The sequence below is a fragment of the Heterocephalus glaber genome, unplaced genomic scaffold, assembly GCF_053883595.1.
Source record: "Heterocephalus glaber isolate CG9 unplaced genomic scaffold, H.glaber_assembly_v1.0 deba00001666, whole genome shotgun sequence".
Lineage (NCBI taxonomy): Eukaryota > Metazoa > Chordata > Mammalia > Rodentia > Bathyergidae > Heterocephalus > Heterocephalus glaber.
In genome coordinates, this window is record NW_028258406.1 from 2,652,350 (window position 1) to 2,677,983 (window position 25,634).

Here is a 25,634-nt window from a genome sequence, read left to right on the forward strand (position 1 = left end):
GGAGAAAAGAAAAAAAATGGAAATGAAGTATGTAAATAGGGAAGGGTGAAGGGGGTGAAGGGTGCACAGGTAATGGGGAAAAAATAAAAACCAAGATATATCATGTACAGGTACAAGCACCCAATGATAAATGTAAACATATTGTATGCCAAAAATGTACCAATAAAAGAATTCAAGCAAAAAACAAAACAAAACAAATAAACAACAACAGCAAAAAATAACAAAAACTGACCAGTGAAGAGGGGCACTGCTGTTTTGGCTGTGTTATTAAGGAGGTTAACTGTAGCCTGTTGGGTAATATCTCAAAGAACCTTTGGGAATGATGAAGATAAGAAGGATCCATGACTAGCCTGTTATATGGAGATGGCACTTATAATTAATCTTGATTCAAAAATCCCACAGAAGGGCTAAAATATTCTTGCTCACAGATAGCACAGATACTTGAGTTTTCTGATCTTTGCTACTGGTGGACATTTTGCATAAAATGCTTTTTGCAATCATTACTGAATAGTTTAACAAACTTCGGGAAGATTCTAGCTGATTCAGGCTCCCCCCACCCCTAAGAGCTATTGGAATATGGAAATGGTAGTAATTGTACCTTGATGTTTTTTTTAAAAATGTACAACATGGAAATCCATATTTAGAATAAAGAAAACTGCTCCTATGGAGAATATTCTTCTGGTACATTCAAGAAATTTTTAATCTTTTCATTTAATAAAAACTACCATGAAAATATTACTTTCCACATAAATTCCTCAACATTTCTTCTTTCTCATTTTCTTTTCTCTTTTGTCTATGTATGTGTTGAATTGCACAAGGTATACATTCTGGGTAGCAACAAGTGTTGTCCACAATATTTATTTTATTTATGTTCATTTGACTTATTTTAAATCATGAAAGTACCTATGAATGTTTAATATGAAGTTACTAATAAAAATTTGTCAGTAGCAGTCAATTTCATTTAAATCTAACTAATGAAGCATTTAGTTAGACACAAGGAAAACTCCACGAAAATAATTATTTTTATTGTTAAATAAAGTTGATATCAACTTGCCCAGTTTTAAAGATTACCTAAAGTGAAAAATTGATGGGTCTTTGGGATATGTATAGTTTTGTTTCCAAGAAGCACATTATTTTCATCAAATAAAATTTTTTGTCTTGTAGTTCTAAATAGTTAATAAAAATACAAAATCCACATCTTTTTATTTCCCTTTTCTACTTTGTGTGTGAAGGCATGTGCATGTGTATGTGTCACTAGGGATTGAATATCAGGCCTGGGCACAAGTACTCTACCACTGACCTCTCTCCCAGCTATCCCTTCCTTCCAGGCTGGCCTTGACAGTTGAACCCAACTACCTCAGCTTTCCCAGTAGTTGGGTTACAAGCACGGGCACTATGCCTGGTTTATGTCTGTTTCTTCATAGTCTTAAGTAATTGGGAAAGAAGAAAATATTCATTCTTTCATAAATATAATGTATACTTATATATATTATTGAATATCTATAATTATCCATTTTTTCCAGAATTTGGACATTTTTGAAATGACAATTTCCATCAGATTGAATGCTGTGCTTATGAAAGGCATATATCAATATTTAGCAAATGTGCCTGCCTCAGTGAATATTAGAATAACTACACTATATACAAAAAAAGGACTCACTAACATAATAAATGTTCTCAAATTTCCCTTGTTGAATCCTTAGACACTTCCTAGCTGTGTGATCTCAACAACCTATTTCATCTCCGAAACCCTCAGATTCCTCATCTGTGAAATGGAATCATAACTTGGCAAGAAGTTTCTACATAATTGGTAGCTATTAACAGTAAATCAAACTGAGATCAGCAACTTCTAATCTTCCTGCAGAGATTTCCAGAAAGAGCTAGCGATCAAAGTTATACCACGATAAAAATGTTAATTACACCATTGAAAGCTTTCATTGATCCTACAGTACTTGTCCAGTGCTTTCATGTATTATACACATTGAAATCAGAACAGTTGTGCAGTTTTTAACAACTCTGCCTAGATTTGCATAATAAAATAAAAAGAGATTTTATAAAACCAGGCAAAAGAACTTGTGATTTGTGTAATAATATTACCTGAGCATAAATTTTCATTACACTTTCCCATATGTAATACTTCAGTTTCTGAGAATGAAAAATAGACATCTGAAGAAAGACAGAATCACTGCCCTACAAAAAAATTAAAATGCTTTCTCTCCTTCAGTGGATTTGTTTTGGCCTTGATCTAATTTCCATGCTAATTTATAGGGTTTGCTATTGCTTTATCCTGTGCAAAGCCCATATTTTTCCCTTCTTTCAAGTCTCTAAGGGACTGGCTCCAGGGAGCAAGGAACATGCATCATCCACAAACTGCATTCAGTTCAGTGTTCATTATTCATCAACTGCTGATCCACTTTGTGGATTTTCCATGCCCTTCATTTCTTCTCCTCCTCAATCCCACTACCTTTCTTTTGATAATTTCCCTGCTCATTATCACCTTTACCAGAAGTGAGAAGGAAGAATGTGAAATTCAAATGAGATGAAAATGACTTTTAGAATTTATTTTGAGGTTAAGGAGAGAAAGTTGAAAATGTTCGCTAAAATTAAACCTGGGAATTTCTAGTGACTTCATCCAACTATACTTATCCCTGTTAAAGTGATGTTAAATTCTGAAAATAAAAGGATCACTCAACATTATTGTAGCCCTTCCTCTTGGAATATATATGGAAAGAGGAGAAATGCGAAATTTAATCTACTAATACAATATTTTCTAAAAGTTAAAAGAGGTATAATTAGAGCAGTTTAATGCTTATAAGAGTCACTCTTATGAATCGCATCACACACCATAATGTATTTGAGAATACAAATTTGTCTGGCATTAGTTTAGCTTATTTGCATACTCCTCCTACAAGAAATGAAAACATAGATTTATTTAATAAATTAACCAGACAACATTTTTAGCAAAGGAACCAATATGTTGATTCCCTAAGTCTTACAATTAATTTTTGTTTTGTTTTGCTTTTTGGTAACGGGGATCGAACTCAGGTCCTTGTGCTTGCAAAGCAAGTGGTAGAACCACTGAGCTAAATCCCCAGCCCTACAATTAATTTCTTAATTTTGTTTCCAGAACTATATTGAATAAGAGTGGTGACAGTGTACATCCTTGTCTTGTTTCTGATTTCAGAGCGAATGCTTTCAGTGTTTGTACATTTAGTATGATGTTGGCTGTTGATTTGTCCTAGATGGCTTTTATCAGATTGAGATATTCCATCTATTCCAATTTTCTGTAGAGTTTTTATCATTAATGGATTGTAGAACCTGTCAAATGTTTTTTCTGCATCTACTGAGATGATCATATGGTTTTTGTCCTTGACTCTGTTAATATAGTATATTACCTTTATTGATTTCCATATGTTAAACCATTCCTGCATCCCTGGGATGAATCCTACTTGGTCATGGTATATAAACTTCTTGATGATTTGCTGCATTCTGTTTGCTAGTATCTTATTGAGGATTTTTGCATCATGTTCGGTAGGGAGGCTAGCCTGTAGTTCACATTTTTTGGTTGTATCCTTCTCTGGTTTGAGCATCAGGGTAATGCTTACTTCCACAGCAATTAGATAACAAAAAGAAATAAAAGGAATAAAGATAGCAAAGGAAGAAGTTAAATTATCGTTTTTTGTGGATGACATAATATTCTACATAGAAGACTCCAAAATTCCACCAAAAGACTTCTAGATTTAATAACCAAATTCAGTAGCATATTTGCATACAAAGTTAACTCTAAAAAATCAGTAGCCTTCCTGTACATAAATAACAGACTCACTGAGATAGCAATTAGGGAAACAACACCTTTCACAATAGCATCCAAAAAAGAAAAGAAAAGAAAAGAAATATCTAGGAATCAGTCAAAAGAAGGAAGTAAAATTCTTTTGCATGGAAAACTACAGTACTCTGAAAAAGGAGATGGAAGAGGATGTCAGAAAATGAAAAGATATCCCTTGTTCTTAGGTAGGATGAACAAATATAGTGAAAATGTCCCTATTTCCAAAATTGTTACACAGATTTAATGCAATCCCGATCACAATTCCAATAGCATATCTCACAAAATTAGAGAAAATAATCTAAAAATTCATTTGGAACCAGAGGAGACCTAGAATAGCAAAGGCAATTCTGGGCAACAAAGGCAAGACAGGGGGCATCACAATCCCTGATTCAAATTATACTACAAAGCTACTGTTATAAAAAGAGCATGTTACTGAAAAAAATCATATCTGAGGATCAATGGAATAGATTAGAAGATGCAGAAACAACTCCAGACACACTCAACCACTTTATCTTTGACAAAGGAGCCAAAAACCTTCACTGGAAGAAAGATACCCTTTTTAATAAATGGTGCTGGAAAAACTGCCTTCTCACTTGCTGTAGATTTAAAATAGACCTATATTTTTCACCATGCACTAAACTAAAATTGAAATTGATCAAAATATAAATATTAAAACAGAAACACTAAATCTGCTGGAAGATAGAATAGGTACAACTCTTGAAGACAATGGCCTAGGAAAATATTTTATGAACAAAACCTCAATTGCCCAGGAACTAGCACAGAGAATCAATAATTGGGATAGCATCTTATTAAAAAGCTTTTTCACAGCAAGAGAAACCACCAACAAAGTGAAGAGACAACACACAATATGGAAAAAAAATTTCCAACTGTTCTTCCTACAAAGGACTACTATCTAGAATAGAGAACTCAAAAGAACAGACCCCCCAATTTAAAGACCCAATCTAAAAATGTTCATTGGAAATGAATAGACACTTCTCAGATGAAGTAGAAATCACAAATAAATATATGAAAAATATTAAACACCACTGGTCATTTGAGAGATGCAAATGAAAACAACACTGAGATTCTACCTCACTCCAGAAAAAATGGTAGCTATCAAGAAATGAACCAACAACAAATGCTGAAGGAACTGTAGGGAAAAGGAACCCTTATCCACTGTTAGTGGGAGTGTAGACTGGTGCAACCACTGTGGAAATCAGTGTGGGAATTCCTCAAAACCTAAAAGTACGGTTGGTTTCCATTTGACCCAGATATTCCCCTTCTAGAATTAAAAGCATCGTAGCACAACAATAATGAACACTCATGTTTATAGTCTCTAATAGCTAAATCTTGGAAACAGCCCAAATGTCCACCAACTGATGAATGGATAAAGAATATCTGGAGTTTTATACAACAGAATACCATTCTGCCATAAAGAAGGATGAGCTTGAAACATTTCTGTCTAAATGGATGCACCCTGAGAAAATAATCTCAAATAACATAAATCAGACACACATGTTTATTTTTTGTTGTTGTTTTTTGTTTTTTGGTACCAGAGATCGAACTCAGGACCTCGTGCTTGCCAGACAGGCATGGCCCCACTGAGCTACATCTCTGGCCAACACACATGTTTAAATATCACATTGTTTCTCTGGTGAAAGAAAAGAAAGTGAAATAAGGAACACAATGTATAATAGATATTGAGAAATGGGAAGAAAATATTAAAATGAGAGAGGGAACAAGGGAGGTGGAAGGGGGAAAGGAAACAAGGGGAAAGAGAAAATAGTAAAAAATGGAAATAAAGCTTTAGTATATATGGAGGGGAAGAGAGGATGAAGTGGGGAATAGGGAAAAAAAAAGAAGCAAGATATATCATGTACAGGTACAAATTTCCTATAGTGAATATTATTAATATGTATATCTAAAATGTACCAATACAATTTTTGTTTCCAAAAAATTCTCAGTTATATAGGGTAAACGAAATGGGGTTTTTTTAAGTTTGCCTATTACATTTGAAAAACAATTTACTCAAATGAGTAATTTCTTTAAAAATATTTACATATGAAAAATTAATAAAATAATGTAAAAAAAGTAAATGGAACAGCAATGCTAAACATCAAGGCTTTTGATCTTAGCAATAAATGGCAGAAAAAATGCTGCTTTTCTTAATTTATCTCCTAATATCAAATATTCTAATATCAATCCTAAGACCAAAATCTAGTACTATTTTTCAAAGAGAATTTTGAGAATTTTAATTGATTACGCATTGTCTCTTTTACTGTCAACTAATATGCAAATAGCTTTGTGATCCTCAAAATTACTCAGAACTTTGAAATGCATTCAAGTATAAATACAAACATAAGCACATAATATATTTGAAGTCAACAATTTGGGAGAGCTAAGCTAGCCGAACACAGGTAATTTGTGTTGCTGTGTAATAATCCATTTAGGGATAATAATGAACCAAAAAGCTTTCCATTCAAAAAATTCAACATATCACAAATCTATGTCTCCAATAATGTTGCTGTAGGTATATGATAAATGTTTACTGAATTGAAATACATTCAAATTTATACAGGCCCTAGATCCACTCATTCAAGTGAGATGCCTATACCAGGGTAGAAATATCAGGCATGTACTTTGCCACATATCTATCTTAGACAATGGACAAGCATGTAATGTATGGCTATTAAATTGGTGGAAAAACTGTACTATAAGACCACTATGAGGAGTAAGTAAATAATGTATAAACCATCCAGCACCTTGTTTGAAATATGAGATACTCCATAAAGTGTTATTTCATTTCTCAAACATTGTATTAATTATTGAAACATCATCATCCTTTACTCTTAAGTCAGAAAAAGAATTATATATTTACATTTTAATTTTGTTTGTATTATACATATTTTGCACTATACACATTATACTATACACATTATACTTATATAATATGTATACATTACACATATATTACATACATATGTGTAATGTATATATTATACATGTAAAAGAGACCTCTGATTTCATAATTCTATTAACAGACAAATGAAATAGCCTTAAAACAAGGTAATATTCTAAATTTATATGTGCTTGCATGTGAATTAAACAGAACATATACCGTTTTAGTGCACAATAATTTTAATTATCAATGTATAAATTGTGAAGAGCTTCGTCAATATCATACAATTATTAAAATACTTTAAGTGGTACAATGAAAATTTAATGAAAATATATGTTAAAGCTGCTTGTAAAACATAATAGCAAAACTTTAGGTATTTTATAATTGAAAGTATATTTACTTAATGTACAAATTTTAAAAGTGATATCTTGATAGACATATATAATCATGCAGGCATTTTTACAATGACATAAAACCGAGAAAAAGCTTGCAGTAAATGATAAATATTATTAACTCTTAGTGATATAATGCAGTAAATAATAATCAAATTAACCTGTGTATCATTATGGAGTATCTAATACAGAGATACAAAATAAGCCATTTCATATATAGTTATGCATATAGTACTTGGGAAATTTTTTTTGTAGGAAATTGAAACACGGGTGGGATGACTTACCTAAAGTCACACAGAAATTTAGCAACAACCTGTAGAATGGAATACAAATTTCCTAGCTCAGTTCAGAATGCCAACCATTGATTGTATCATGTTTTCCTTGTCCATAGAAAAAAATAGGCTTGGGAGACATAGTCTAATTATTCTTTTAGATTCGTTTTTACAAAACACCTGTGAACCAGGCCCAGAGCAATTGAGATATCTGAGAAGTTCATAAGTATTATTTTCAAGGAACCACCAGCATAAAAACATACAAGCTCTCTAAGTCATCTTTAGAAAGAACTATGGGTCACCAGATGGCTGGCTGACATCATAAAAAAGGGGAATTTAGGAAAGATTTCACAATCCCAGGAAGATTATAGATGAAAAGAATATAGGTCTTTTTATAATTATTTAAGTCCAATTAAGAAACATAAAGCTTCATGAAACCTCTGCTCGGATCTTCAAAGAGGAAAATACCAAGTAGTTCAGTTAATAGTTTGACATTTGGAATGCAAGACTGCCTAGCATTGTGCCAAGATCTACCAGTCTTGATGACAAACTTCCATTCAGGGTCTTTACAAGCAGCATAGTAGCATAAAACAAAGGTGGTTATTGTCATTCCAACATTATTTCCACAATGTGTTCTGTTTCTCTGTTTCAATGTACATGAATAGCTTTTGCTATAATTCATACATTTTTAAGAAACAATCTAAAACATTATGGTTGAACAGGTAGATTTCTTTTCAACTTAACAAAGGAGAAGAGCAGTAGTAACCCTTCCCATAGAGGGCAGCTGGTTGATATGGTCAGAAGATAAGATTCTGCCATGATAGGGTGGGAGAGACACTTTTAAAATATTTATCCATACTAAACCATCCACTGCGATGTGGAAAAGAGAAAGTGTAAGAGTCCAGGAAAATGATTAGACAGTTGAGAATATAATTACAAAGGGAGAATGTTACACTAGTCAGACTGTCTTCTGTCTTCATAAACAATAATTCCTGTGTGACATCCTTACAAAGAAAAAAAAACAAGAAAAAAGTTCCCTACCTTTTCCAACACATACAAGAGAAGTGGGTGACCAGGGTGACCATAAGCACTTGGACAAGCCATGAGCTCTGTGGGGATATACAGCCCAGTGTATTTGCTATTTGTTTAGATGCATAATTACTTTGGATTACAGAGTCCCTAACTGTTTATCAACTGCCTAATTCTGCCCATGTGCCCCTTACTTCTAGAAGGTATGGTATTGCCTGAAGATATAAACTAAATATACTTCAGAAGCAGCTTGTTACTTATTTTTGGAGTCAGATATGTTTCGACTACAGACCTCAGAGTAAATATTTACCAATAATGATCAAAGTTCAGCTGTAGGGCAGAACTGGAAGATGAAGAATCAAAAGGAAAGAAGGATAAATCACGCCTTCCTGACTGTGGTTTGATTACCGCCTACATAATGGCCTTAAACACAGATGTGCATGTCCATGTATGTACGTGAATTATCTCATTTCAGCATTTCACCTCAACTCCAAAGAGCTTGAAAGCGCTTATTTTATGAGCCAGGTTCATATCATAGGTCAGGTTTGTATTACAGTTTTGTCAACTTCATACATACCGACACTTGCTCAATAACGTTATTTCTGGATATTCTGATGTAGTGTGTTGTCAGTATTTGGGACTCTGCCTCTAGTGGATCTGTGGAAATGTGGAGAAAATAGGAAGGGCCAGAAACAAAACAATTATCTCACCCAAACAATTTATATTCTAGTTATTATATGGTAGAATATTAATATATTCTGTTTGGAAAGCACAGAGAACTGTATTTTTTCCCAACTCAAGAGGAAGACTTTTCCTATTCTAGGCTGCCTCTGATCATTTCAGCAGGCAATGTTTCATGTTTAGGGCAGTAAAGGGCATATCTGAAAGACTAGCAATGAAGAGAATTGGCTGTACAGGGAAAGGCTGAATCATTTTTTTCATTACGTACAAGCTGCATGGTAACCTGCAGATCAAAAATGCATTGGGATGTCCTGCCAACTACGATTTCATAAATGAGCAAGCCCAGGGGTTAGGTGATTCTGGGGTCACAAGGCTATTTAGGATTAGAGCCCCCCAAAAAAGTTATCCAAGCATTTTGCATCACATTCTTCCAGGATTTCTTTCTAAAGGGTCACTTTCCCAGTAGGCATTCAGGGGAATGGGGAGTGGAGTAATAATTTGAAAAGTGACCATTTTTAAACCTAAGCTTCAGTGAGTGTCCTCGCTTCCTTAAATGTGGAAGTGTCCTTGCTTCCATTAGAGAAAGATGTTGCTTGCAGGCAGAAACACTTGGGTTACAACAGCACCTCCTCACAGACTGTCCCCCAATTCTTTCTTTCATTCAGAAGACTTGGATCCTGTAAAATAAGACCGAAAGGCAGAGAGACGCCCAGGTACATGTGTTCCTAAAAGTAGGGAACTAGCAGAAGTTCTGGCTCCAGCACCGAGGAAGATTCAAGACTGAAGCTTCTGAATTCATATATTTACTTCACTGAATTCACTAAATTCATATATTTACTTTTCCGGCTCACTTCTCCTTACAAAGAAGTTGAGACTCCTCTTCTCCAAGAAAAGTGCATTTTCTTTCTGTGAAAACCCTGCAGGATCGCAGTCTCTGGGAGGCATTGGCTTTCTGCAAAGCAGGGTTTTAGGGGACCTCGCCTCTGATTGCTGTGACATAGAGTCAGTCTCTCTCTCTCTCTCTCTCTCTCTCTCTCTCTCTCTCTCTCTCTCTCTCTCACACACACACACACACACACACACACACACTCACACACGCAGGCTAACTTATTTTTTTTAATTCTCGCTGTCTGCTCTCCTGCTGCAACCTGTGCACTTGGGATTTGACTGGTTCATGGAGGAGGGAGGCTGGCATGCACTCTTGTGCCCGATCCGGTGGCATCTCGTCGCAGCCTTCAGACGCAAGTCCCACATTCTGGCTCTTCTGGAGCGTTTTGGACGGACTGGCCAGTGAGGTTGGAAACTGTAAACCTGCCCTTAGACTCCCTCGCCTTTCTACCCCTCCCCCTTAATTCCGGTCCTTATTGACAAGGCAGTGATTATTGGCTGAAGTTCCCTGGCGATTTGCATGAACAGAGAGGGAGTGTCTTCTGCCGCCCTCCCTTCTGGAGCGCGCCGACTGCAGCCGCCCGGGGAATGCTCGGCCAAGGGAATTTGCGCAGCTCGAGGGCCCTAGCAGTGAGCTGGCGCCCGGCGACCTGGCACCCGTGCCTGGATATGGGGAGTCTACATCGTCCCAGGAGCAGCACCAGCCACAGGAACCTGCAGGTAAGGAATCAAGAGCCCCGCGACCCAGACAAGTTGCAGTACTATGAAGCAGCTCCTGCTCCTGGCTCGTTTTTCAAACCTTTTGCCTTAATCCAAACTTCATGGAAAACATAGAGAGAGGGAAAGAGAGTTTGGGAAAACGTGTTTACATTTTAGCAAGGAATAGCCGAGTCCCTGGGTCATGAGTGGAAGTTTCTGAAGCAGAAATACAGTCAGATGAGCTGGAGGGAGGCAAGAGTGCCCTGAATCCGCTGTAGGCACGGGCTTTGGAGATCGTTTCCTGTTGCCGGCATCTGGCTCTGGCAGTCTGCTGCAGTTGACAACTTGTTTTGCATAATCATTTTTCGCTTTTAATTCTCTTGCCCCCCCAGAGGAGTGGAATTTTTGAGGGCTGGGTAGGAGGTGCAGATCTGGGTAGGAGGTCATTTATATTTGATTTTACATGTGTGGTAAAATGAAAATCACTTTTCCGACCTAAAGCGTTGGGGGGAGGGGGGCTAGCAGGTGGGGAATGTTGTTTTGTTTTCATTCTTATTATTGTTATTGTTATCATCGCTATTGTTGCTTTCGTTGGTCTCATGGCAAGGAACGTAATACGTTTAATAGTCTAGGACTAAGGACTGAATCCTTCCAAAGAGAAAATAAGCCGCCCCCTCTCCATGCTCTGCACTCTCTGGCCCCTCCCTCTAGCTATGGCGGTTACCCCTCCGGGTTGCGCAGTCCCGAATTGGATGGAGTCCCCTCCACTCTGGCGCGTATTTCCAGGAATGCTTTATGGTTTGGCTTCCAAATGATAGCTGGATGAGGATGGTGATGGGAACCTGGGGGATGGGAATAGAAAATGAAGGGGAAAAAAGTTCTGGCGACAGCGATGCCCCACACTCGTCTCAAAGCAAATGTCCTCTTCATCCCATTCTGACTAGAGATTTTGCTCGTGGAAATAGGGGTGAGGGCAGCACCGAAGGGGAGCGGGAGCACTGGCTTCTATTTAGGCTTGTGTGTAATGAACCTTCTCCCCTCCCTCCTGTCCAGCATGTGTTTCTGTTTGTCCTCTTCGTGGGACCCTTCCACTGTCTCGCGAGTTACAGCCGGGCCACGGAGCTTCTGTACAGCCTGAACGAGGGACTGCCCGCGGGGGTGCTGATCGGCAGCCTGGCCGAGGACCTGAGGCTGGTGCCTGGAGCCTCAGGAAGACAGAACCAGAAGGCACAGTCACCAGAGCGTGCTGGTGCTGAGTGGAACCCCCCTCTCTCTTTCAGCCTGGCTTCTGGGAGACTGAGTGGCCAGTACGTGACCCTAGACAACCGTTCTGGAGAGCTGCACACTTCTTCACGGGCGATCGACAGAGAGGCCCTATGTCTTGAAGGAGGTGGAGGGGCTGCCTGGAGCAGCAGCATTTCTATTTCCTCCTCTCCTTCCTCGGACTCTTGCCTTTTGCTTCTGGATGTTCTGGTCCTACCTCAGGAATATTTTAGGTTTGTGAAGGTGAAAATTGCCATCAGGGACATCAATGACAATGCTCCACAGTTCCCTATTTCCCAGATCTCAGTCTGGGTCCCAGAAAATGCACCTGTGAACACGAGGATGGCCATAGAGCATCCTGCTGTGGACCCAGATATAGGCACTAATGGGGTGCAGACCTATCGCTTACTGGACTACCAGGGCATGTTCACCTTGGATGTGGAGGAGAATGAGAATGGAGAGCGCACCCCCTACCTAATTGTCATGGGTGCATTGGACAGGGAAACCCAAGACCAGTACGTCAGCATCATCATAGCGGAGGATGGTGGGTCTCCACCACTGTCGGGCAGTGCCACCCTCACCATTAGCATAAGTGACATTAATGACAATTGCCCTCTTTTCATAGACTCACAAATCAATGTGACTGTGTATGGGAATGCTACAGTGGGCACTCCAATTGCAGCTGTCCAAGCTGTGGATAGAGACTTGGGAACCAATGCTCTGATCACCTACACTTACAGCCAGAAAGTTCCACAAGCATCCAAGGATTTATTCCACCTAGATGAAACTACTGGAGTCATTAAACTCTTCAATAAAATTGGAGGAAATGTTCTACAAACACACAAGCTTACTATCCTTGCTAATGGACCAGGCTGCATCCCTGCTGTGATTACTGCTCTGGTGTCCATTATCAAAGTCATTTTCAGACCACCTGAAATAGTCCCACGTTATATAGCAAATGAGATAGATGATGTTGTTTATCTGAAAGAACTGGAACCTGTTAACACTCCAATTGCGTTCTTTACCATACGAGATCCAGAAGGAAAATACAAGGTTAACTGCTACCTGGACGGTGAAGGGCCATTTAGGTTATCACCCTACAAACCATACAATAATGAGTATCTGCTGGAGACCACAAAACCTATGGACTATGAGCTACAGCAGTCCTATGAACTAGCTGTGGTAGCCTGGAACTCAGAGGGATTTCATGTCAAAAGAGTCATTAAAGTGCAACTTCTAGATGACAATGATAATGCTCCTGTTTTCCTTCAGCCCTTGGTAGAACTAACCATTGAAGAAAACAATGCTCCCAATGCTTTTTTGACTAAGCTGTACGCTACAGATGCTGACAGTGGAGAGAGAGGCCAGGTCTCATATTTCCTGGGACCTGATGCTCCATCATATTTTTCCTTAGACAGTGTCACAGGAATTCTGACAGTTTCCACTCAGCTGGACCGAGAAGAGAAAGAAAAGTACAGGTATACAGTGAGAGCTGTTGACTGTGGAAAGCCGCCCAGAGAATCAGTAGCCACTGTGGCTCTCACTGTGTTGGATAAAAATGACAATAGTCCTAGGTTTATCAACAAGGACTTCAGCTTTTTTGTCCCAGAAAACTTCCCAGGATATGGCGAAATTGGTGTAATTAGTGTGACAGATGCTGATGCTGGGCAAAATGGATGGGTGGCACTCTCAGTGGTGAACCAGAGTGACATTTTTGTCATAGATACAGGAAAGGGCATGTTGAGAGCTAAAGTCTCCTTAGACAGAGAGCAGCAAAGCTCCTATACTTTGTGGGTTGAAGCAGTTGATGGGGGTGAGCCTGCCCTCTCCTCTTCCACAAAAATCACAATTCTTCTTCTTGATATCAATGACAACCCTCCTCTTGTCTTATTTCCTCAGTCTAATATGTCTTATCTATTGGTACTGCCTTCTACTCTCCCTGGCTCCCCAGTCACAGAGGTTTATGCTGTTGATAAAGACACAGGCATGAATGCTGTTATAGCTTACAGCATCATAGGAAGAAGAGGTCCCAGGCCTGAATCCTTTAGGATTGACCCTAAAACCGGTAATATTACTTTGGAAGAGGCATTGCTGCAGACAGATTATGGACTGCATCGCTTGCTGGTGAAAGTGAGTGATCATGGTTATCCTGAGCCCCTCCACTCTACAGTCATGGTGAATCTGTTTGTCAATGACACAGTCAGTAACGAGAGCTATATTGAGAGTCTTCTAAGAAAAGAACCAGAAATTAATGTAGAGGAGAAAGAACCACAGATCTCCATAGAACCAACTCATAGGAAAGTTGAATCTGTGTCCTGTATGCCCACATTAGTAGCTCTGTCTGTAATAAGCTTGGGTTCCATCACACTAGTAACAGGGCTGGGCATATACATCTGCTTACGAAAAGGGAAAAAACATCACAGGGAAGATGAAAATCTGGAAGTGCAAATCCCACTAAAAGGAAAAATTGACTTGCATATAAGAGAGAGGAAACCAATAGATATTTCTAATATTTGATATTTTATTGTGGATTTATGCATAGAGATGTCTCAGATGACTTTGGATAGTCTTCATCCCCCAAACAAGTGTGTTGATGCAGATCCAATGAAGGACAACTAATTTATAACTTGTAGTACATTGTAAATAGCTGTTTATGGGTTTTTAAATTCAAATTCAGAGATTATATAATGTGTACAGCATTTTTAAATGAAAATTAGTACTAACAGAAATAGAATTGTTATTTATAAAAAAAAAAGAAGCTTGGACATGATTTGCAGCTTTCATACACCAAGCAGATGATTGACAAAACCTGAGAATAAGGTAAGAAAATGGTCCTTTTTGGGTCTAAAAGTTCTTTCACCACAAGAGGGCATCAGCTGCTCCTTTGCAGGGAAATGTTTGAAGTATTATACATGATAGTTGTTGTACATGAAATTAATGAGAGTATATTTTAAATATATTGTTTTTAACATTAAGCAAATATGAAATTAAATTGAATTTTGCCCTACTTAAACTTATGATAAAATGCAAAATGTTTATTACCTCATAGGTACATTATGTATAGTTTGAAAGAGAAGGCATTAAAAAGAAGTGCAATTCCTTTTTAGTAAGGATTAAAACATTGCTCTCTGTTATTAATTTAACCTGCTGAAGAGTATTTTACTTTCTGTATATGCAAATTGCATTCTGTTTGCTTTACCATTGCACTTGCTATGATTACAGGGGAAATATATATAGTCTTCCTTAAAGAATATGTAACTAGAAATTGTGCCCAAGAAAAACAGCCAGGAGCAAATAAATGTTTCAATCCTTAGTTGTTTCATAGGTGTTCATGACAATTGAGTGCTTTCACACTATCTTAGCACTATTTTGAAATTAGGTTATTTAATAGATTTCTCTATGCTTAAACCCATCTGTCATATAAGAAAAATTTAAAAATCACATTACAATTGAATTATTCTAGAAGCTAGTGTATACTACTGGTTGTTTTAGTTGGAAATTTTATATAAAAGTTACACATTCTTGTCATTGTTTAGGTTTCTTGGCTACCATTTCTGGCTTCCTTTTTTTGGCTATGGCTTCGGTTCAAGAGTATTTCTAAGCCCAGCAGTAGATTCCTCTGAAAATTTAACTTTTACTGAATCTTTTGCAGTGAAGAAAACTAGTTCATCAGTGATTTATCATTTTTACTTTGTTGTGTGAGGTAAAAATTTTATTTTACATGAGAACAACAGCAAAATTATCTGTATAAACAAGAAATGTGGTAGCTTAAACTGGATCATTTTACTTTTTTGGCATCATGCGTCTGTACTGTACCAAAAGTGTTTATATGTCTGCAAATTAAAGGTATATATTTTCATAATTTTTTTCTCATTTTTACCATTTTATATTTAAACATGGACTTATTCATTCACTGAAGTGCCTGTTATTGGCATCTGTTTGTTTTTAGGGTTAAATGTGGGCAAACTGTAGCATTCTTCTGTGCTGAAGTTTATATTAAACTAATTTATTACTCAACTAAACAGTGGGTAAATTATGTATATAGGTAGCTACTGACATAAAGATAGAAATATTGTATACTTATATGTTGAATATAAATTCATATGAAAATTTGCACTTATGCATGTGCATATATAAATATATTAATTTATTATAGATTTACTATCAATTATGAACATTCCTTCTTACCACATATAACAAATTCTTTCCTATGTTTTAAAAGTAAAAATACACTCCAAAAAATGAATCAAGTGAAAACATCCAAGATCATTTTTATTTGTATTAATTCTCTTTTCTTGTTTTCTTCAATTTGAGAATTTGAATAAAATAATAGGCATATTGGCAACAGTATCTGTTGCAAAAATAAATTTATTTTTATTGTAAATTCTTTTGGTAGGAAAGGCATTTGAGCTAAGAGACTAAGATAATTTAACCCCCAAAACTTTTTGTTCATCAGAGATGTAGAGCATTGGAGGAAACCATCCTTTTCCACTCAGATTATACTTGTTTTTCCTTTTTAAAAGAAGATACTACATAAGATACAAGTAATTAATTTTTTTAAAAAACTAAATCTTCCATAAATGCAATGACCTTTACCTTCAGTATAAATTTCAAAAGTAAATATTCTATTCATTTCTAAATTTGAAGACGGTTCATGTGTTTTGGGATTGAACTTCATCTCTAGCATGAGTAATATCTGTAACCTTAATAAAAAGTTGTATTTCTGAATAACTTCTTGTGACAGGATTTTCTTTATAAAAACATCTCATTCACATTAAAAACATTAATAACAGGGAAAGCTAAAGTAAATTAAGCTGAAAAATAAAAGCCCCTTTTTACTAACACCTTGTGCTAGAACAGCTGCCAAAATGTATGCTAATCATGTCAATGTTAGTTGAGCTGGCACAAAAATAAATGTTCCATTCATTAAAAATCCTAATATCCATTTAACAGTTTGAGATCCAGTGAGTTCTCCTTGCCTGATTTAATGAAGAAGAGATTGCTCTGATCTTTGTAATACCAAATACATCTTTATGCTACAGACAAAAATGTTCGTTTACTTTGAACTGGGAAATTTAAATCCAACATAGTAATTTCAACTACAGGGGAAAAACAATTTACATATCATAACATTATTTGACTCTTTAAAGTAGATTTATTGAATCTTTAAAAGAAATATCCTTATAGTCATGCTTTTATCAATAATGGTAAAAAAGAAAAGGAAAAAAGATCAACACTTGCTTAAAAGTTTTATAGTGTTGGTGTATTTTAAAACATTCAAATACTTAATGTTTTAGATGACTTTGTATGCATTTTATGAAAATACCAGGCATGATTGTACCATGAAATAACATCTCTAGAAGCAGTGTTAAGTATAGTGCATGAAGGTACCTTGATTGCAGAAAGATCTCTCAGAAGGATGGTAATTTGTGCTTCCAGAAAATATCTAAACTAGCAATTGTAAAAAGAGGATTGAAGAAATCTTGTCTTTTGGAGACTCGGGTTCTCAGCTCTCCTTAGTGAGGTGAGGACTTTGGACCCTTGATGTTTGGCAGACGATGGGTAATGCAATGCAAGAGCAGCAGTGGCCACACGGTGTTGTTCATGAGCACTTGGCAGCCTCACTTCACGGAGGCCAGAGACATGCACATCTGAGCATTTTCTTCTCTCTCTCAGCTAGATTTTCTCATGGCAAAATAGCAGTCTGTTGTACAAAATGCCACATTGCTGACTTGTACAATCTCTGCCTTCACATGCAAAGAGTCAACAGATATTACTGAAAGAAAGAGAACTAACAGTCATGCCAGTGCATTCAGAGCAGAAAAGAAATCAATTAAAATCCTTCCTACTTTCGGAGCAAAAAAGATCCACCATAAGGTTTTCTCTACTTATTTCTATCATTGATAAGAAAAGATCATGTACATTTTAAAACTAATATATAGATAAATACATATACTATATAAACATTTTTAAATGTCACTTATTCACAATAGTTCTCAGAGTATTAACATTTTTCTCACAAACTCCTAAACCAGGTATGGTGGCTAATGCCTGTAATCCCAGTACTGGGGAGGCTGATGCAGAAGGATCCTGGCAAGTTCAAGGCTAGAATGGCCAAGACTGTCTCAAATAAATAAGTGAATAAATAAATAAACAAACTTCTAAATTAGGAATGCCTTCTTTTAAGAGTATAAAACAAGATGAGTGAATTTCAAAATAACCCTATTGTTCAGAAGTAACACTATGGTGATATGAAAAATTCATTGATTGATTCCATGTATATTTTAGTGTCCATAATTAACAGAGATTTAACTGAAAACCAAAAAAAGAAACTCTTAATAAACTTCTGTTTTGGTGTGGAAGCCCAATAAGAAAACAAAATGTCAAAACAATGTATATAATAAATACCTATCCCCAGGATGCCACGTAAACAGTATCTAGTCCAATCTTAGAAGGCCAGAAAATGCTTCCCACTGGAGGTGATTTCTGTTTTGAATCCTCAGAGGAGGTGATGTCCAAATTGAGTCTTTAAGCAGAAACATTAGCTGGGGAAATCAGCAGAGAGGAAAGAAGGGTATTTGAAGCATAAATAGTGTCCATGACACACATGTAGGAGTTACGCTGTCATGCTTGAAAAACCGCAAGTACTATGGTTCTTCATGGCTGAAGGGATAGAAAGAATAAAATAGATTATTAACAGCAAACTCAGAGACATGATGTAGAGATTTAAAAATGTTTTGACATGGGCTGGGGATTTAGCTCAGTGGTTCCACCACCTGCCTCGCAAGCGCAAGGACCTGAGTTCAGTCCCCAGTATGAATAAATAAATAAATAAATAAATAAATAAAAGTGTTTTGACCAAGGAGTCTGTGTTTTCAAAGACCAATTACTCATGTCTGGAATTTGTGTTGAGAGGATAGTGGTTAGTAGGTTTGATGTCACTTCAAGTGAAAAATAGAACTTTAAATCAGAATATTAGATATATTATAGCATAGTATAGGAGGTAAATAATGTATAACTGATAAAAAATGTGTGATAATATAGAATTGATCTACAAATGATGATCAGAAAGTGTATAGCTCCTGTAATTTGTTTTTGAACCATTCTTACAAATTTTTAAAAGATAAGAAACTCATTCAGTAAACATTAAAACAACCATAAAAGAATTGGACCAATAACCACTTTCTGTAATTTTGGATTTTATGAAACAGATGGAATTATAACAATGCTAATTTACCCAGTTTATTTCAACTTTATGACTGTCAATTCTATTCAATTTACTAAACATTACTGCATGCCCATGTGGTAGATATCCAATTATGAGGCTGACCTCATCATCATGTGATTTGTTTGAAAATGACAATAGAGAAACTTTGGCCGATGGAATTAAATGGAAGAACAAAGAAGAAAAATGAAAACACATTAGTTATTAGCAAATTGGGAATAATTATATAGGAAATAAAAGTTAGTAAAATATATTAAATGTAAAAAAAGGAAAAAAACTGATCAGGCTTATGAGTAGTAAGGAAAATGAAAGTAAACCCAGAATGACAAATGTTAGGAGGGATTCACTAAGTAATAGGAGTTCTCAAAATCAAAACAACTTGAGAACATTATCTTATTCCTTACAGTGTAGGGTGTAATACTCTGAAACTTCAACAAAGATAAATACTATATACATTAACCAACAATTTATTAAATATATTTACTGTACCCCATGCTTATTGCAAGCAAGTCATTATGCTAGGTATAGGCATAAGCTTCCCTACATTTTTAAAAGAATTATCCTCCAGTTTGGAAGAACCAATGAAAATGGTCATATATAAGGTGGACTATTTTTTTTTTTGATAGGGTCTTGCAATGTAGTTCAGGCTGGACTTAAACTCACTATGAGCTCAGATTGGCCTAGAATTTGTAGCGATTTTCCTTCTTCATCCTCCTTAGTGCCACCATACCTGGATATAAGGTGGAATATTTCTTGCCTCCTGTGTCTTCTCCACCTGAAACTCTACATGAACACGCAACTGAGGAAAGGTCAGATCATTATGACAGATAAAAATGCTACCTAGATATATGTAATACATATGGGAAACTAGTAAAGGAGATTAAAATTGTGGGAGATTATAATCTTTACAATATATATGAAAGGGAAAATTTAAAGATTTTTTTATAACATGTATATCTTCCATTCATTCAGAAAATTAGAATTCCCTGTAGCTCCCAAGCCTAACATTTCTTAAACAATGTCTTTCTATCTGTCTGTCTATCTATCTATCTATACATCCATCCATGTAGTGGGCAGTGAGCCAGCAGTGAATCAGCTACTCCTCTCCCAAAAATAACAAATTTACATTTCATTTAAAGTATAATGATTGTATTTATTGATTATATCTATGCATAAATAACACTTTTACTATATATAGTGGTGCATTCGGTCATGAATGCTTTTGCTGGTGAACAGTTTGGTTCCCAAACCAAAGTGTTTTGGAAAATTTTATTTTTGTTTGTGGACTCTGCATTGGGTGATGAAGACGATTGCACCTATCTTTGCCACACAAACACAAATATGGTCATTTACCTCAGAATTGTGGAACAAATTAAGTTGGTGACCCAAGATACCACTGCATTTAAAAATAACACTAATTTTTATTTTGCAAATATACGTTCATTACACCATTTCAAATTTAGTTTTTTCTTAATACGATTTCTTGGCAGTGTGAGGTTTTGATTTAATAAGAGCGTAAAATGGACTTTGGGAATTGTTATGTAATGCTTTCATATAATTTTATCAATTGCTATTTTTCAATGTTGCAAAATCTGATGAAATGTATTATGAAAGGAAATTTTACTTTTAACATACAAAATTACTGCATATGTTCTCATTATGAAGAAAAAAATTACTCCAAAAAGGTAATGCTAGATATTTCATAAGAAAAATGTATTTTAAAGGTAAGGTAAAGCAAAGAAAGAAAAATAACACCTTAAACATTCTAAAAGTAAGTACGATTATTCTAAAGACACCCCCCAAAAAAACATTGTTCATCAACTTCCCACCCTTATCCTATGGCTCTATTAAATTGGGACACTAGTTTCCATCACGTTTTTGTAGTTAAAGTATAGAATCCTAAACATTTTAAAATTCAAATGAATGTGCCTAATGTTAATTATAGACCAGGTGCTAGAAAGTCAGTATTGCATTATGTTGAGATCATTTTCCATTTTTTAATTTTTTCAATCATGTTTTCAATAGTATACAGTTTCATTTGTAAGAAGCATTTTAGTAACTTGTATTTAGCTTACCTCTAAAATACTTACCATGAATGATGTAAGTATTCACATTTGGCAAGGCCAACTATCCCACATATCTTTGATATTTCAAACTAGTCCTTCAAAAGATTATTTTCTTACAAAAACTGTAGAATATACCCATACTCATTTATAAATACAGGTAGTACACATATGTACAGCTTTCTTGAAGAATAACTGAATATATATTGGCCTACAAGATTCTTTCAAATAAGAGATAGAACCTTTTGAAGCAAATTAATTCCTTTTACTTTACTTTATGTTTAACTCAATATACATTGTTTGAAGTGCCAGGACATAACAAAATTTCCCACTAAAGACTGGGGGGAAATGCTACTTAGTTGATTGGAGATTTTTCAAAGATTTTAGTAATAAAAGCAAATAATGAAAAAGAAAGGTAAAAATGTCTGAAATGTACAAAACATCTGTCTCGTGGAACTAGAAAGGATTCTAAAATACTAATACTTCCACTTTCTGCTTCTTTGAGAATGCCTATTTACCATGCTGTTAGCCCTTTACTGGGTAAACTCAGTATTCTCAGAAACCATCTATCAGTCTAATTGGAAGGCAAGGCAGAGTATTTCCCCAAAGATGTCCATCTTTTAATACATGCAACTGTGATTATGGTAAACCACATGAAAAAGGGAAATTAATTACATTTACCTTGCAAATGTTATTAGCATACAGACCTTAACTAGGGCGATTTTCCAGATTCAGGGAACTAAGAAAGTCTCCCAGCTCAGTCAGTGATCTGAATGAGCTTGGAATGGACTCATTCACAGACACAGAGATAAAGTAAAAGGAAATAAGAAGAAAAGAAAGGAAAAAGGAAACTAAAAACACAGCCCTGCTGACACTGTGACTTCTGCATTACAAAACTAAGCAGAGGACCTGGTGAGTCCCTTCAACTAAACTTCCACTACAAGATTGGTAGTTAGTAAGTGGATGTTATTTTGAGCTGCTAAATTTGTGGCAATTTGTAAACAGCAATAATAGAAATTATTACATTATTCTGAAATATATATTAAGCATCGTTGGAGACCAAGATTAACTGACTCATTATAACAAAGCATTGTTTTATTTGACTAAACTTTACAGTATATATTTGAATGTTTCTTTCCAAAACAAGGGTGTTAGACACATATCCAATTACTTGCTAAGTAAGGGAAATAACACAGATCTTAGATTGAATATAAGTGAAAAATAAAGTCACGTATTATGAGCCCGCTGTGTTCCAGACACTGCCAAACTGCCTGTTCAACTCTATGTTCATTTTATTTTTACTAACAAAGTCATAGAAATGAAGAGAAAAATAGAGGTATTTATATTTCTAAAAGACTTTATTGGTTGACTAGAGCTGGAATGAATAGTATTGAAATGTTAAATTCATCTCAGACCCAATTTGGGCTGAAATAAAGTGAATGACCAATATTTGTAATTGAGACAACTTAGATGGATGTATTGTGACTGCCTACATAAAAGGCTGCTTGGATAAGAAAAAGACGTTAAATTGTATCTTTTTTTTTAGGTTATTGCAGACAAAACAGACTTTCTAATGGATTACTTTCCTTAATCAATGGATCATTTAAAGTGACTCACAATGTTTAATTCTCTGAAAACAAACACTTTGGGGAATTTTTAAAAAATTCTTGTTCTACTCTCACCAATTCAACTTCAATTCAAAAGCCACCTCACTCTATCCAACAAATTCACAAAAGATGAAATTCATTCCAATATTGATTTAGTATGCCCTGACTTTCTACTGGCCATTTAGGTATTAGCATATCCAATACATAATACATAAGACTATATTACAGAATATATTTTGTAATAGTATAATGTCACTTGGCAAGTGCAGTCAAATGTTTTCAATTCATATCAGAACTCTTCCAACTGAATTGCTACAATACTTTTTTACTTTTCTTCATTTTGCAGAAAAACAAGTTTCTTTCTTAAACATGCATTTTATTTCATTGTATATGTCAGTTGTTTTTGATTACTATAAATCTTTGTCCTAAATTCTAGTCTATGAAAAAAACCTAAAGACATTGACTAAAACAAATTTAAAATCTAATCAGGAAAATATATTTCAAAAAGAAAAATTTCTCAGAATTAATAAAGACAACAGAAATGGAGAAAGGGAAGTCTGTGTAGTCACGTATAGAGGTAGATATTGTATTCCTAGACATCTCCTGTACACACACACACACACACACACACACACACACTTCTTTCTCATTTTTTTTTTTTTTTTAGTACTGGGGATCTAGCTTGGGACCTTGCGGTTCTGAGGCAGGTGCCAGAATCACTGAGCTAAATCCCCGGCCCTCTCATCATTTGTTTAATCACTCACTAGACAGAAGAACAACCTGTACTCAGGTTATTCATTTATAAAATATATCTGGAATATGAAGAAATTATAAGACTGGGGTTTCACAAAGAGATGATACCTGGCTTTTTCTTCTGTTCCCAGAAGTTTAGCCATGGATTAACTATGACCAAATATGTGGTGGTGGTGCTTCCTGAAGAACATGAAAGAACACCAGTGTCCCCAGCTATAAGTCTCAGAAGTCATGTTTGCATTGGAAAGGCGAGTGTCTTAGTATATTTAGGCTGCTATGAAAAAATACCATTAACTAGACAACTTACAAAGAACAAAACTTTTCAGTTTTGGAGGCTGGAAAGTCTAAGATGAAGGTGCTAGCAGATTCACTGTTTGGTGACAGCCTGTTTTCCCAGATGGAAACTGGCTATGTTTGACAAGGTCACTTGTGCTGGCTTAGCCCACCTGGACCTAATTACTTCCCAAAAGGCCCCACCTCTCATAGGACCAGGATTTCAAAGTTAGATTTTGGAGGAAGACAGACATTTGGATCATGCCAGGAATTATTTTCAAATTTCTAAGAAAGCTACATTGAAAATTCTCTTCTCTAAGCTTTCCGTGGGCCTGGAGCACTCAGATGCTTCCAGATCCTGAAGGTGGTTACAGATAACCACTACTCAGAAGAGAGCATATCTTTTACAATCTCAACAAGGTGAAAAATGTTTAGACCCTTGCTACCCAATGTGTGCTGTGCACATTTATAGCAGCAGCAGCATGTGAAAAGTGCTTAGACTTGAAAAATCTAGGACCCACCTCAGATCTATTAAACCAGCACATGTGTTTAATAAGAGTCCTATGTGATTTGCACATGCATTAAAATTTGAGAGAAATGTGTTGGAAGCACTGTCAAGTTTGTCTCTGTGTTAAAGTAACCTAGGGAGTTAAAAATAGAACAAAACAAAACAAACAAAAACACTGGATGACTAGGTTCCTCCTCCAGACTTTCTAATTAACTGGTATTAAGTATTAAATGAAAATCAGAATTTTTAAAAAACACCTGAAGTGGTGATTCAACCATGTAGCAAAGTTTGGAAATTACCAGTTTAGAGTGTTATTATTCTGTGATTTGACACCTTCACTTGCTACTCTAGCATATAGCCAACTTGGCATGGACTTCCATCCTACTACAAAATAAGACATATTTAAAATATGATCTAAAGACTGAACAAATAAATTGGCATGAATATGATATTTCTTTTTCCCATTGTTATAAGACTTGTCTCACCATCACCAAAAGTAGAAAAAAATAACCAGAATGGTAATCAGAGTATCTGTTTCTACTTTATGGATATTTTATTCTAGGACAGTTATTAAAATATAATACTGAAAGGCACAGTCACTGTCATCATTATTTTCTTCACTTTCCTCTACTTCCAATTCTTCCTCTTCTCTATCTTAACCCTCTTCTCCATCTTCTTCTGCAATTTCCAAACATAGATATATGCCTGGTAAATAAAAGATCTGGTACCATAAAAATATGTATCGGGTGAATGAAAGAATGTATAAATGACAGGTAGTTTTAAGAGACAAATTAGAATAGTTGTGTACTTTACAAGGAAACCATTGTATCTTGACCTTTAAGGCATAGTCATAGAATTTTGAAGCTGAGCCTGAACATGTGGCTCTGAGGAGGACCTGCAAAGAAAACTAGTCCATCTGCCTTATCATTTACATATCCTTAGTGCTCCTGTAGACAGTCCATATGGTCCATAGGACTCAAGTGAGAGAATGGAAGACAGAAGTTTCAGGTATGGCTATTGGGGGAAAGGATATAATTATTTAAGAGGCTTTCATGTCAGAAATTATAAACTGTGTATCAACTATCAGTATGCTAAGTACCTACAAAGGAGGAAGACTATAAAATATAGAAGGAGGAAAATATTTTTTAAAACTTTAGAAAAGCATATTCAAGACATGAAAACCTCAAGTAAACAAAAATAGAATTACTACTAATTGTAATTGTTAGGAATGAAAGTTGTGTTGATGAGTCCCACTA

General features: G+C 35.7%; 1 protein-coding gene across 1 annotated transcript; it reads left to right on the plus strand.

The window, feature by feature from the left end:
- Positions 1-10,060: 10,060 nt before the first annotated feature.
- Pcdh20 (protocadherin 20) lies at positions 10,061-16,680 on the plus strand. The gene is made up of 2 exons (XM_004844282.3): positions 10,061-10,707; positions 11,740-16,680. The coding sequence occupies exons 1-2, from the start codon at positions 10,576-10,578 to the stop codon at positions 14,464-14,466; spliced, it is 2,859 nt and encodes a 952-aa protein (XP_004844339.1). The 5' UTR covers positions 10,061-10,575; the 3' UTR covers positions 14,467-16,680.
- The last annotated feature ends 8,954 nt before the right edge of the window (positions 16,681-25,634 follow it).

What these genes read in the sequence shown, in the direction of transcription:
- Pcdh20 (XM_004844282.3), top strand. Translation starts at nt 10,576, where the DNA reads ATGCTCGGCCAAGGGAATTTGCGCAGCTCGAGGGCCCTAGCAGTGAGC. An exon ending in CCAGCCACAGGAACCTGCAG is followed by an intron (nt 10,708 to 11,739) that starts GTAAGGAATCAA and finishes CCTCCTGTCCAG; the next exon opens with CATGTGTTTCTGTTTGTCCT.